The sequence below is a fragment of the Meles meles genome, chromosome 15 (genome assembly GCF_922984935.1).
Source record: "Meles meles chromosome 15, mMelMel3.1 paternal haplotype, whole genome shotgun sequence".
Taxonomy (NCBI): domain Eukaryota; kingdom Metazoa; phylum Chordata; class Mammalia; order Carnivora; family Mustelidae; genus Meles; species Meles meles.
In genome coordinates, this window is record NC_060080.1 from 28,799,328 (window position 1) to 28,812,814 (window position 13,487).

Below are 13,487 nucleotides of genomic sequence, written 5' to 3' on the forward strand. Positions count from 1 at the left end.
CCGACTCCCACCGGGAGGTAAGCTGGCCAGCATTTAAGCCTTAATAACTGTGTTCTCATTTTCTGTCTCGTGCTCGTGTTCTCGTCTCCTGTTTGTTCTGCCTATACGCCTGTATAGGACTGTACTACTACGCGTAGTAGATCTGTATTCTGGGCAGCTTGAGAAGGAGTTGACGAACTCGGACTTCTCCCCTGCCACCCTGGGGGACGCCCCAGGGATCAGAGGGGCCCGTTTTTTCGGGGCCCCACACGTATCCGAGGGATACGTCCGTCTGTGGGCCACAGAGGAAACTCATATTTCCTCACGGCCGTCTGAATCTGTACTTTCTGTTTTGCACCAAAATCGCGCAGCGTTTCTTTTTGCCGGCTCGTTAAGTGTCTTGTGTGTTTTGTGTGTCTTTCTCGTTGCCCTTTGGGTTTCCCTTGATTCCAAAATGGGACAGACACTTATGAGTCTCACTTTAGGACATTGGAGAGACGTCCAAATCCGAGCCAATAACCTGTCGGTGGAAGTCAGAAGAAGGAAATGGCAGACCCTTTGTACTTCAGAATGGCCTACCTTTAACGTTGGGTGGCCCAAAGATGGAACCTTTAACATCCATGTTATTTTGCAGGTGAAAGAACGAGTCTTCGACCAGGGACCCCAAGGCCATCCGGACCAAGTACCCTATGTTGTAGTGTGGGAAAGCCTGGTTGATGATCCTCCTTGGGTCTCTCCCTTCATTCACCCAAAGCCCAAACCCCTTCCATACACCACTTCTCCCCCAGGACCCTCCGCTCCCCCCGTCCCTCACCCCATCCCAGATCCCACCGACCCTCCCAAACCTTCTTCTTACTCTAACCTATATCCTATAGTCAGCGATCCCTCTTCTCCACGGCGTCCTAAACCACAGAAGATCCTTCCTCCGGAGGACTCCCCCTTAATTGACCTTCTATCTGAAGAACCTCCCCCTTATTCTCCTCCCCCTCCTGCGCAGGCACTAAATTCCACAAGGGAGCCAGAGCACCCACTTGAAGAACGTGACCCCTTGCCATCCCCAATGGTGGGAAGACTTAGGGGTCGCAGGGAGCCAACACAAGAAGGAACTTCCAAACTCTTTCCCCTGCGCCAAGGAGGAGGGCCAGGCAATCAACTCCAATATTGGCCCTTTTCGGCCTCCGACCTATATAATTGGAAGTCCCATAACCCTTCCTTTTCACAGGACCCCATAGCCCTAACCGCCTTAATTGAATCCATTCTAATCACACACCAACCCACCTGGGATGATTGTCAACAACTCTTGCAGGCTCTCCTCACCACTGAGGAGAGACAAAAGGTTTTCCTGGAGGCCAGAAAAACATTTTAGGAGAAGACGGAAGGCCCACACAACTCCCTAATGTGATAGATGCCGCCTTCCCTTTGACTCATCCCGTCTGGGATTTCAACACGGCTGAAGGTAGGACCCACCTAAATCTTTACTGCCAGTTACTCATAGCAGGTCTCCATAATGCGGGGTGCCGCCCCACCAATTTGGCTCAGGTAAGACAGGTCACTCAGGGGTCAGAGGAATCTCCAACCGCTTTCCTAGAAAGGCTTAAGGAGGCTTATCGCAGGTATACGCCCTTTGACCCAGATAGCAATGAGCAGAGAGGAAACGTTTCCATGGCATTTATTTGGCAGTCAGCACCAGATATAAGGAATAAACTACAGCATTTAGAGAATCTACAAGATTTCTCTTTGCAAGATTTATTAAAGGAGGCAGAAAAGATTTTTAATAAAAGAGAGACTCAGGAAGAAAAGGAGGAATGACTTAGGAAGTTGCAGGAAGAAAAGGAGGAACGACTTAGGAAGTTGCAGGAAGAGAAAGAGGAGAAACTAAAGAAGGAAGCTGAAGAAAGGGAAGAGAAACAAGAACGTAAACGAAGTAAGGAACTTAGCAAAATCTTGGCCACCATAGTGCAAGGCAGCCAAGGACCAGAGGCAGGAAAGTCAGACAGGGAGGGAGACATAAGGAGGCCCCGAGTAGACCGAAACCAATGTGCCTACTGTAAAGAAAGGGGACATTGGGCCAAAGAATGCCCAAAGAAATTCCGACACCCTAAGGAAAATGCTAAGCAAGTCACAAGACTTATGGCTTTAGACGAAGACTAGGGCCGTCAGGGTCAGGAGCCCCCCCCGAACCCCGGGTAACCCTAACCGTTGGGGGGCAACCAGTCACCTTCTTAGTAGATACAGAGGCTCAACACTCCGTTTTAACCAAGAGCCCTGGACCATTAAGTGACCGGATGGCATGGGTTCAAGGAGCAACAGGAGGAAAACAATATAAATGGACTACGGAGAGAAAAGTACATCTGGCTTCAGGTAAAGTTTCTCACTCATTCCTTCATGTGCCTGACTGCCCCTACCCACTCCTGGGGAGAGATTTATTAACCAAGCTCAAGGCTCAAATCCATTTTGAGCCACAGGGGGCCACTGTGACCGGCCCCAACGGGACTCCTTTACACATCCTTACCCTACAGTTAGAAGAAGAATATAGACTACATGAAAAGCCCCCCCAACCTCAGAGAAACATAGAATCCTGGCTCGCGTCTTACCCGAATGCCTGGGTGGAAACAGGGGGAATGGGACTAGCTATCCAGCAGCCCCCCATACACATACTATTAAAGACGACAGCCGTTCCTGTTAATGTTAAGCAATATCCTATGTCCAATGAGGCCTACCAAGGCATCAAACCGCACATAAGGCGGTTACTAGACCAGGGCATTTTGGCCCCATGCCGGTCCTCCTGGAACACTCCTCTGTTACCTGTCAAGAAACCTGGCACCAATGATTACCGGCCGGTCCAAGACCTAAGAGAGGTCAATAAGAGGGTAGAAGACATCCACCCTACGGTGCCCAACCCTTACAACTTACTTAGTTCCCTGCCTCCAACCCACTTCTGGTATACGGTCCTAGATCTCAAAGATGCTTTCTTCTGTTTGAGACTAAGTCCTCAGAGTCAGCCCCTCTTCGCCTTTGAATGGAAGGATCCGGACTTGGGAATATCAGGTCAGTTAACCTGGACACGGCTACCACAAGGGTTTAAGAATAGCCCAACGCTGTTCGACGAAACCCTTCACCAGGACCTGGCCGACTTCCGGGTAAGACATCCCTCTCTGATCCTGCTCCAATATGTCGATGACATTCTATTAGCGGCTACCAATGAAGAGGACTGCCGAACAGGTACTGGGAACCTCCTATTAACCCTAGGCCAACTGGGATATAGGGCATCCGCAAAGAAGGCCCAGATCTGCCAGACTAAAGTCACTTACCTGGGTTATGAGCTATATAATGGCCAACGATGGCTAACAGCCGCGAGAAAAGAGACTATCTCTGGCATTCCCGCACCTCAAAACCACAGGCAATTGCGGGAATTCTTAGGGACCGCAGGCTTCTGTAGACTATGCATTCCGGGGTTTGCGGAGATAGCAGCTCCTCTGTACCCCTTAACAAAACAAGATACTCCTTTTGTTTGGACTGAGCAACAACAGCAGGCATTTGACCATATCAAACAAGCACTCCTTACATCTCCAGCGTTAGGCCTGCCAGACATAACAAAACCCTTCGACCTCTTTGTTGATGAAAAACAAGGATTTGCTAAGGGGGTCCTAACTCAAAGGCTCGGGCCTTGGAGACGCCCTATTGCCTACCTGTCCAAAAAGTTAGACCCCGTGGCGGCAGGCTGGCCACCATGTCTAAAAATGATAGCAGCAATCGCGGTCCTCATCAAGGACGCAACCAAACTAACTTTGGGACAGCCCCTAACCATCCTGTCTCCACATACAGTGGAATCTTTAATCTGCCAACCACCAGACCGCTGGCTGTCTAATGCCCGCCTGACTCATTATCAGTCCCTCCTCCTGGACTCAGACAGGATCCAGTTCGGACCTATAGTGACTCTTAACCCCGCAACCTTATTGCCCACTCCTGGGGAGGCACCATTGCATGACTGTCACCAGATCCTTGCTGAAACACATGGGACACGGCCCGACCTAACTGACCAGCCCATGAAGGATGCAGACCTGACCTGGTATACTGATGGCAGTAGCTACCTGCAGGATGGAAAACGACGAGCAGGAGTGGCCATCACGACCGACTCTCAAATTGTATGGGCAAGCGCGCTACCAGAAGGCACCTCGGCGCCGCGGGCAGAATTGATCGCCTTAACCCAGGCCCTCCAACTGGCAGAAGGTAAGAATCTTAATGTCTATACAGACAGCAGATATGCTTTTGCCACTGCCCATATTCACGGAGAAATTTATCGGCGGAGGGGACTACTAACCTCTGACGGTAAGGAGATTAAAAATAAGACTGAAATATTGGGCCTATTAAGAGCCTTATTTCTCCCCAAGAAGCTGAGCATAATGCACTGCCCTGGCCATCAAAAAGGGGATACCCCCGAGGCGAGAGGAAACCGCCTAGCTGATGCGACAGCCAAACAGGCAGCTTTAGGGCCCCAACTATTAACTGTTACTATACTCACTGAGATAGGAGAGACAGATGAGACCCCCCTTTGGAATTATGAAAAGGCCGACTTGGACTTCATACAGAAGTTAGGGGCCAATTACAACTCAGCCCTAAACCGATGGGAATACCGAGGAAAGGCCATAATACCTATAAATATGGCGAAGGAATTAATAAACCACCTCCATCAGCTGACTCATCTAAGCACAAACAAGATGAAATCTCTAATGGATAAGGCCAATTTAAAAAACTACTTCTCCAAACAAAACTTCCTTCTTCGTCAAGCGGCCGCTAATTGTAAAGCCTGTGCCCAAGTCAATCATGGGAAGACTATTATTGGACCAGGTGTCCGGGTACGTGGTCATCGACCTGGCACACATTGGGAAATTGACTTTACCGAAATTAAACCTGGCATGTATGGATATAAATACCTCTTAGTTTTTCTAGACACCTTTTCAGGATGGGCAGAAGCCTTTCCTACCAAAAAGGAAACCGCCAACATAGTCGCCAAGAAGCTACTGGAAGAAATTTTTCCAAGGTATGGAATGCCCGAGGTACTAGGGTCTGACAACGGGCCCGCCTTTGTCTCCCAGGTAAGTCAGTCGGTGGCCAAGCTGCTGGGGATTAATTGGAGACTACATTGTGCTTACAGACCCCAGAGTTCAGGACAGGTAGAAAGGATGAATAGGACCATTAAGGAGACTCTAACTAAATTACTGCTTGAAACTGGCTCTAAAGATTGGGTATTGCTCCTACCTCTAGCACTCTATCGGGCCAGAAATACTCCAGGCCCCCATGGATTAACCCCCTTCGAAATTCTCTATGGTGCTCCGCCCCCCGCTGTCACGTTCTTTGCGCCAGATATCTCTGCTCATTCCCCCTCCCCCTCCATAGCGGCCCATCTGCAAGCCTTGCAGCTGGTGCAACAAGAGGTCTGGAAACCCCTGGCAGCCGCCTACGAGGAAAAACTTAACACCTCATTGCGGCCTCATCCCTACAAAATCGGAGACATCGTTTGGGTCCGCAGACATTGAGCCACAAACCTTGAACCCCGTTGGAAAGGACCCCACACGGTACTCCTGACAACGCCCACGGCGCTAAAAGTTGACGGGATTGCAGCCTGGATCCACGCCTCCCATGTGAAAGCGGAACACCCGGAAGAACAAACAGGACACCCTCAGAACTCGGAATGGACCGTCCAACGCTCCCCAAACCCACTAAAGATAAAACTCATTCACCGTTGATCTTACTCTTTTGCTTATTCTCTTTCCTTTCCCCTATAAATGGCACCAGCCCACATCTCCCCAAGCAATTAACCTGGCAGGTTCTCTCAAACGGGGGAAGTTATCTGGTCCAGTACAGCCCAACACACCCCTAATACATGGTGGCCTACCCTGTATCCAGATCTCTGTAAACTAGCTATGGGATCTTGGGACATAGGTCAACACGATGATCCCCATAAGCCACCAACATCCCCTACAAGCAAGGGAATGTCGCCCCCTAACCGGGGTTGCGGAGACGGACCACGACGTTACAAACTTTTAGTGTATTCCCCTTTTATGTCTGCCCCGCGCCAAAGAATAGTAATGCCAGAGGACGGGCCTATAAATGTGGAGGCCCTAGTGACTTCTACTGTGCGGCCTGGGGATGCGAAACTACAGGTGATGTCTATTGGAAACCCACCTCAAATTGGGATTTTATCACTGTAATAGCTAATTATTCCCATCAGCTGGGAACATTTTGGGAAAGGGAAAATGATGGAAAACATTGTAAAAATGCATGGTGTCACCCCCTTAAGATTACCTTCACAGAGTCTGGAAAGAAAGCAGTCCACTGGACAAAAGGATATAGCTGGGGCCTTAGACTCTATAAAGAACATTATGATGAGGGACTCATATTTACTATAAAACACAATAAAATCCCCCTCTGCAGCCATAGGACCTAATCCGGTCCTGCCAGATCAGAGAGCCCCTACTGATTTTATCAATTGGCCCTTACATCCTAAATAAGCTTGTTCAGTTCATCAAAGACTGCTTGTCAGTAATCCAGACAATGGTACTGACACAGCAATATCAACTCCTCAAACAAGCCGAATCCCAAACTGACATAGTATAAGAACAGGACAAATGGATATAAGATTCTATCCATGATAAAGAAAAAGGGGGGAATGAAAGACCCCCTTCCTCCTTGCTGAGGGCTTTTTCCAGAGTGCTGAAACAAGGCCGCCACGCCAGAACAAACAGCTATGTCTTTGTCTTGAACCCAACGCCTGACTATGCTTAATTTAAATAGACCAATCAGGTTCCTGTAACTAAGCATCTGCTTCTGTAAGTCCGCTTCCCGCTCCCCCGCTCTATCCCCCCTTCCCGCCTTCGTCTTCGCGCGCGTGGGTCCTCCAAAGCCAATCCGCTAACGCCAAGTATGCCTTTTTCAAATGTTCAAACTGTCAGCCAATCAGCTCTGCCCCACCCAAAACTTGTTTGTACCTGTCTATAAAAACCCTGCACCACCCAGCCTGGTGTGCTCAGCTAGCAGGAGCTGCTGACCACCCGCAGGCGCCCGCGTTGCAATAAAGATCCTCTTGCTATTTGCATCCTGTGGCAGTGTTGAATTCTTGGGTACGGGATCCGCGGGTCTTTCATTTTCAAGAACTGAAAGAAATGCAACGAGGATTTCTGTTTTCATATATGTATATATGAAAATATATATGAAAAATATATATAACCAAAAACTAAATATGTATATATAACCAAAATATATATATTTATATATTTATATTTATATATATTTATATATATAATATATATATAAATATATATATTATATATATTTATATATATTTAAAAATATGTATATAAAACCAAAAAGCCAGAATATGCTTCAGCATATTTGTTCTGCACTGAGCTGTTAGGCAACATGCACTTCCAGCAGTGACAGTGATACCACCAGGCTCTCTCCCAGGAACTGCATTCAGCATCTCCACCCCGAGCCGCCATAGCTTTGAAATGTGTCTGTGAGCATCTGTGCTTTATCATCATGTGTTTTGTACATGTGTGAGCAAGATATGTCCTAAAGTATCAGAAAAGATTGAGAGAGGTTATTTTGGGGTATGGAACACTCAAAATTTTTCATAGAAGTCAATGGTAACTGTTTCGTCACCTATGCCATTTTGGCTTATAAAGTTTTCACAGGAACGTGATTTTTGAATAGGAGGGGAAATCTGTATTGGAGCCTGGGCCATCTACTTCTTAGGATTCTATTTGTTCTCACATATCATTATAAAATATTTAGTTTTGTGAATGATAATATTCCTAACTCAGCTGCATTTTTCAGTGCAGTTTTTATTTTTCCTTGCAGAAAATCTTGCCATTCTCTTTCACCAATCTCACAATATCTTTATTTACCATTTACACCTTTTTTTTTTTTTTGCTTAATATGCTTTTTTATTCTTTGTTCCGTCAGCATTGTCACACATCAACAACAGCCCGGCATACCTAAATTTGACCGTGAACACTGGCTTTGTGTCCTGCCCATTTCTTTTCTTGTATCTCTTTCCAAAGCCTTTCTTTTCATTATTTCATGCTTTAGACACACTATCTTCATCCTTTCCCTCTCAGATTATGCTTCACAGGGAACTTTTCGTCTCCTCAACAGTTTCTTTCAAACTCAACTGACCTATTCAGTTCCCAAGTTTGTACTAACAGATTGAAAAGCCAAATTTTTTATTCTTCTCCATCAAAATGTTTCCGAATATGGGTATTGTCAACCACAGTACATAAGCACCCTTTCCCTGCCCTCTTGATATCTGAATCCAATTTGCTATAGGTCTCTTCCAACTTATTCAACCACACATTGTCCAATATAATAAAATGTCTAATTTGTCAATAGTTTCCTGCTTCCAGGTCACCTTACATAAAAACAAAATTATTTACCAAACAAATTGCCAAAGCCAAAGTGACATTTTTCAAAAACATATGTAATAATTTACTCCACCATGCTTCATTCACATTTGAACTGGTAGCACATTTTGGAAGGCTACATGAACTCTTTCAGAATTACAAAGAATTAGGTAATCTGAAATAATAGGATTAGTTCATCATTAGGATATTCAAGATATTTAAATGGCCATTTGAAGCAATATATTTTAGAATAACATAAGTGTATATAACATAGTTTAGTACAGATTTACTAAAATTACCCTAAGTTCTTTCTTAGAACCTTGCTTAATTACTTAAGTCTATCATCGCTCCATCATTTTATATAACAGAAGGCTGCTGAGGATTTGGGGGTAAGTATTTTTACTATGCAAGAATTTGTGAGTTTTCTTCGATATTAAATTTCGCTCCTTTTTTCCTCATTTGTCTGTATTTACTTTTATTATTCTTCTACCTTCCAATGTGGAACACTGAGGAATTTATAGCACTGTTTTACTCTCCCTGATCAAGTAAGAACATTTAAGGGGCACCTGGTTGGCTCAGTCATTTGGGTGGCAGACTTGATTTCAGCTCAGGTCATGGTCGTGAGATTGAGTTCCATATGGGGCTCTGTGCTGAGTGTGGAATCTGCTTAAGATTCTCTCTTTCCCTCTCCCTCTGCGCCTCCCCCTGCACTCTCTCTCTCAATAAAAAGAAAATGTAATAGGTCTGACATGAATCCCTCTAATATAATCTGAAACACCTCCACTGCTCCTCATGCATTGCTGGGGAGCCCACCCCCATTTTGTTAATTTAAATGAAATACCTTAGCCAACTGAGAGTAAAGGGAGACAAAAAGCTTTCCAGAAGGAGGAGAAAAGAGGCTGGCAAATACTTCAAACAGAAATATTATGTACAGGAACATGACTGATTTTGATGCATTTACAAATAGAGTAGAAGACTTTCTCTAGCTGCCAACTTCCCTACCTCAATAGCTCTGATGTAGAAAACTCTACAAGTAAAGTTCTTTCTCTATTTTATATTTCAAACATAAGGTATTTGAATCTTCACACTATCTATCTGATGGATTTTATTGTTGTTGTTCAGATCAGTGATCAGTTGACTCTGGGAGCATGCAAAAAGGAGAGCTGTTTGGTCATTTTCAGTCTTTGATCTAAATTATTCCAGTTGAGTAAATTTAATGATTTTTTTCACCCATGGCTGATTAAGTGAGTTGAACTGATTTGAACATTTTTTCTCTCATCCTTACTCTCATATATGCCACATGATTGCTCTCTTCTATCTCTTTTCCAATGAATGGACAGTTAGCTTTTCCTTTGATGTCCACTTAACTTTGTTTTTGTTTTGGACCAACCTAAGACAGGGATTACTGACACTAATTTTTTTTTTGTTCGAAGTAAAGACTTCAAAGAGAATCATGGCTGCCAATTCTTCAGTGCTCTGACAGGTTTAGACATACCAACAGCGCCAACATGACAACAATTTGTTGCTGGGGGGGGGAGGTCAATACTCAGTGGGGAATGAATTATTTTACTTTTTGTGCATACTCATGTCACCTAACATGGTTAGTGTCAGGATCTGACTTTTTGCCAGACCATTTGCTTGTCAGGCTGCAGAATTGCTGAATACATTTGAAGAATGTGAACAGGACAAGATGATGGCCTTTACTCCTAAGCAGCTGGTCTAGCATAGGGATCAGCAGCATACTTCCGCTGAGGGTCTGGCTGAGCAGTAACATGCAGTAATGGCCAAGCGAAAACAAGGGAAATAAAGAGGAGATCACGGAAGAGGAAGATTAGAATGTGAAAAGTACTAATGGAAAATGTAAATATTGGCTAATGGTGATGCTATCAATACTAATGTCCCTCTCCAGGTAGAATACATTTTCCCCCTGAAACTTTTCAAGCTTCACTTGAAAGTACAGTAAACTATACATGCTGTTTTTAACATCTCAACTCTATTCTATCCATTTTAATCTTGTCCATTTAGTATCATCCAACTCAAAACGTTTTGAAGTTCATTAATGAATTTTTAATATTTGAAGCCTTTCTATATACCTTTCTCCCTGTTTGAGTACCTCAAACCTGCTTGCTGACTGACTAATTTCTAAGCTGAAACCTTTCCACATGGTCTCTCCTCTAGGAAGACTTAGCCTTCTCTTCTGTCCAGGGTAAGAACTTTCTGCTTATACATGTGTTACAGTACTTACCACACAGGACTATAAGGATAAGCTTGTGGGTTTATTTTCTTACTAGTATGCAGCTCCTAATGACACAACTAATCTTATTTTTTAATCACTCATTGAGTGTTTGATGAAATAATAGACTGTAAAAAAGTTGCTTCACATATAGATAAGCTCTTAAAACAAGCATGCAAAAATAAAAGTGATAAACTTTTTTTTTTACTAATAATATTAATAAGACTAATAGCTACCATTTACTGCATGCATACCATACACAAAATCCCACACTAAGTTCTTTATAGTCTTCATAAATTAATTTGAATTTCACCAGAAACCTAGGTGAATAGAAACTGAGGTTTATGTTATTTATGTCTTTGACAGGTGATAAAACAAAATTTTGAGAGGTGAGATATATTTCCAGGTCACATATTACTAACGTGGCTGAACTGGATTCACCTCTAGGTCCTCTTTGTTCAGAGATTATGCCCTTATCCACCATTCTAGGCTAACTTTGTTTCATTTCTCTTATTGTTATTAAATATATTAAAGAACATAAAACCCACTTAACAATATGTGGTACATGTTTTATCTAATCAATTTAGATATTTTAAATTAAAAGGTTGGTATTCTTAGTTAAGATGGTATCACCTTCTTTCCCTCTCAGGACTTATTGCAATGATAAGAAAGGAATAGAAAGGCATAATCTCAGAATAATGGGAACAAAGGAAGGAGTCAGCTGAGGCAAGAGGGTTCAATTTTTTTCCCTAGAATTTAAAAAAGTAGAATAATAAATACTGATCAAAAAATCAGAGTAGAAAAGAAACTTGTCAGAACACCCAGAAACAAGAGAACAGACAAGGCATGTGCAGGCCTCCCTAGTCATATCTTGGAAAGATGTGGAATTTGAAAATCTATGTACTTGGAAAACAGGAGGCAAAGGTAATGTGGAAAACAGGAGGCTTAATTGATAGTCTTCAATGGAGCCTTACTTTCTACTACCAGGAAAAAAACAAGCTACAGCTTGATGTTTACACTCTAGGTTTAAAAGAAAAAAAGAAGAAAAAAGAAGCTTTTCCAAACAAATGGAAGAGTCTATTTGGGGGAGAATTAGGTCAGGTAATATGGGCTTTGGCATCCAAACTATTTGGGGGGCATCCAAGTACCATCATACTTCAAGCAAATATTCCAGTCAACAAGGATTTGCATACATAAATCTCAGGGTTATTGACTCATCTCTAAGTATGAATAAAAAAAAACTTATTTGATTAAATCTTGAACATGGCAGAGCATGTTCAAAGTTAAAAAAAAAAAGATCACAGATGCAAAAGGAAGAAAATATGTAAAAATTAATTTGAGTGAAAACAACTTTAAATTAGTATTAGTGCAGCCATAAATTAACAGAAAGAAAGCAAAGAAAAACTGAGAAAGTGCTCTAAGTAACTCACTATAATGACAAAAATAATGTTCACAGGAATTGTTCAATGATCGTGTCAAAAAATAAGTCTCTCCAAAATACAGAACAAAAATATACATAAAAAATTTTTAAAACATATAATTCAATGGGTTGTATAACTGATACTTAGAATTCTAAAAAGAGAGAATGGAAATAAAGAAATAATATTTTAACATAAAAACAATAATAGCGACTATGACCTAACATTAAAGAAAAACAGTAGTTTTCTAAGTAAAGCTACCCACAGTAACTAGCACATGAAATGAAAATCACCATACTTTAAAACCTCAATGAGAAATCTCTGAACACAAAGAAAAAATATAAAATACTAAAATCTACAGAAAAGAAGAAAAATGGTCACATACCAAAAAAAAAAAAAAAAGAAAGAAAGAATTCAAACTGGCAATACACTTCTCAATAGCAATGTTGTTAGCTAGAAGGCAATGAAGAAACACATTCAAAGACCCATGAAAAAATTCTTTGAGTTCTATACTCATCCTTATCAAGTAAAGGGGAATATAGTTTTTTTCAGACATGAAGAAACTAGAAAGTTTAACTTCTAACAGATCTTCTTTTGCAAAATTATTTGTAGATTCATTGGAATAAAACATAGATGACAATAAATAGAGACATATAGCCCAGAAAATATAAGTGAATAGAAGTCACAACTTTGCAAAAGACTCCTTCTAGAAAGGAGAAGAAACAGAGAATTTCAAAGAGAAAGGTCCAGAAAAAAAATTGGAAGGGGGACAACTGGGATGGAAGGTTTTATAGACAAAACTGAATGATTCGTAGTTTATAAGAACTTGGGGGAAAAAAGAACTGGTATTATAATAAAGATGTATTATGACTAAAAAATCATAATAAAAGATAAGAAAGATTTCCAAAAATTTCAAGAAAAAAATCTAAATGTTAGATTAAAAAATCATTGTACAGATCAAATGGGTCAAATTAGAATAGTGACTCTGGAAAAAAATTGAATGGATTCCAAGCAAAGTTTGAATGGGCAAGAAGCTGGAAACCATCAGGGATGTGGGGAAGGAGTCATTTTCCCAAAAAGAATAAGGGATAGCCATCAGACTTGCTAACAAAAAAATTTATTTTTTATTTTTTATTTTTTACTTGACAGACAGAGATCACAAGTAGGCAGAGAGAGAGGGGGAAGCAGGCTCCCCGCCAAGCAGAGAGCCCAATGCCTGGGCTAGATCCCAGGACCCTGGGATGATGACCCAAGCTGAAGGCAGAGACTTTAACCCACTGAGCCACCCAGGCGCCCCTTGCTAACAAAATTTTAAAAGAAAATTAACACTGTGCATAAAAGGCAAAGTACATTTGGCATGGTTTGGTGGTTAGGAAATGAATTAAAATTAATATTCTCCTTTGAATGGACAAAAATCTTACTTGCAGAAAAGGAAAATAAAATACAATGATAGTG

At 42.2% G+C, this 13,487-nt stretch overlaps 1 protein-coding gene across 1 annotated transcript; it reads left to right on the top strand.

The window, feature by feature from the left end:
- The first annotated feature begins 433 nt into the window (after positions 1-433).
- LOC123925644 lies at positions 434-5,726 on the top strand. The gene is given in 4 exon segments (XM_045979031.1): positions 434-1,334; positions 1,337-1,737; positions 2,445-2,849; positions 3,006-5,726. Coding segments are annotated over 4 exon segments (4,428 nt in total).
- The last annotated feature ends 7,761 nt before the right edge of the window (positions 5,727-13,487 follow it).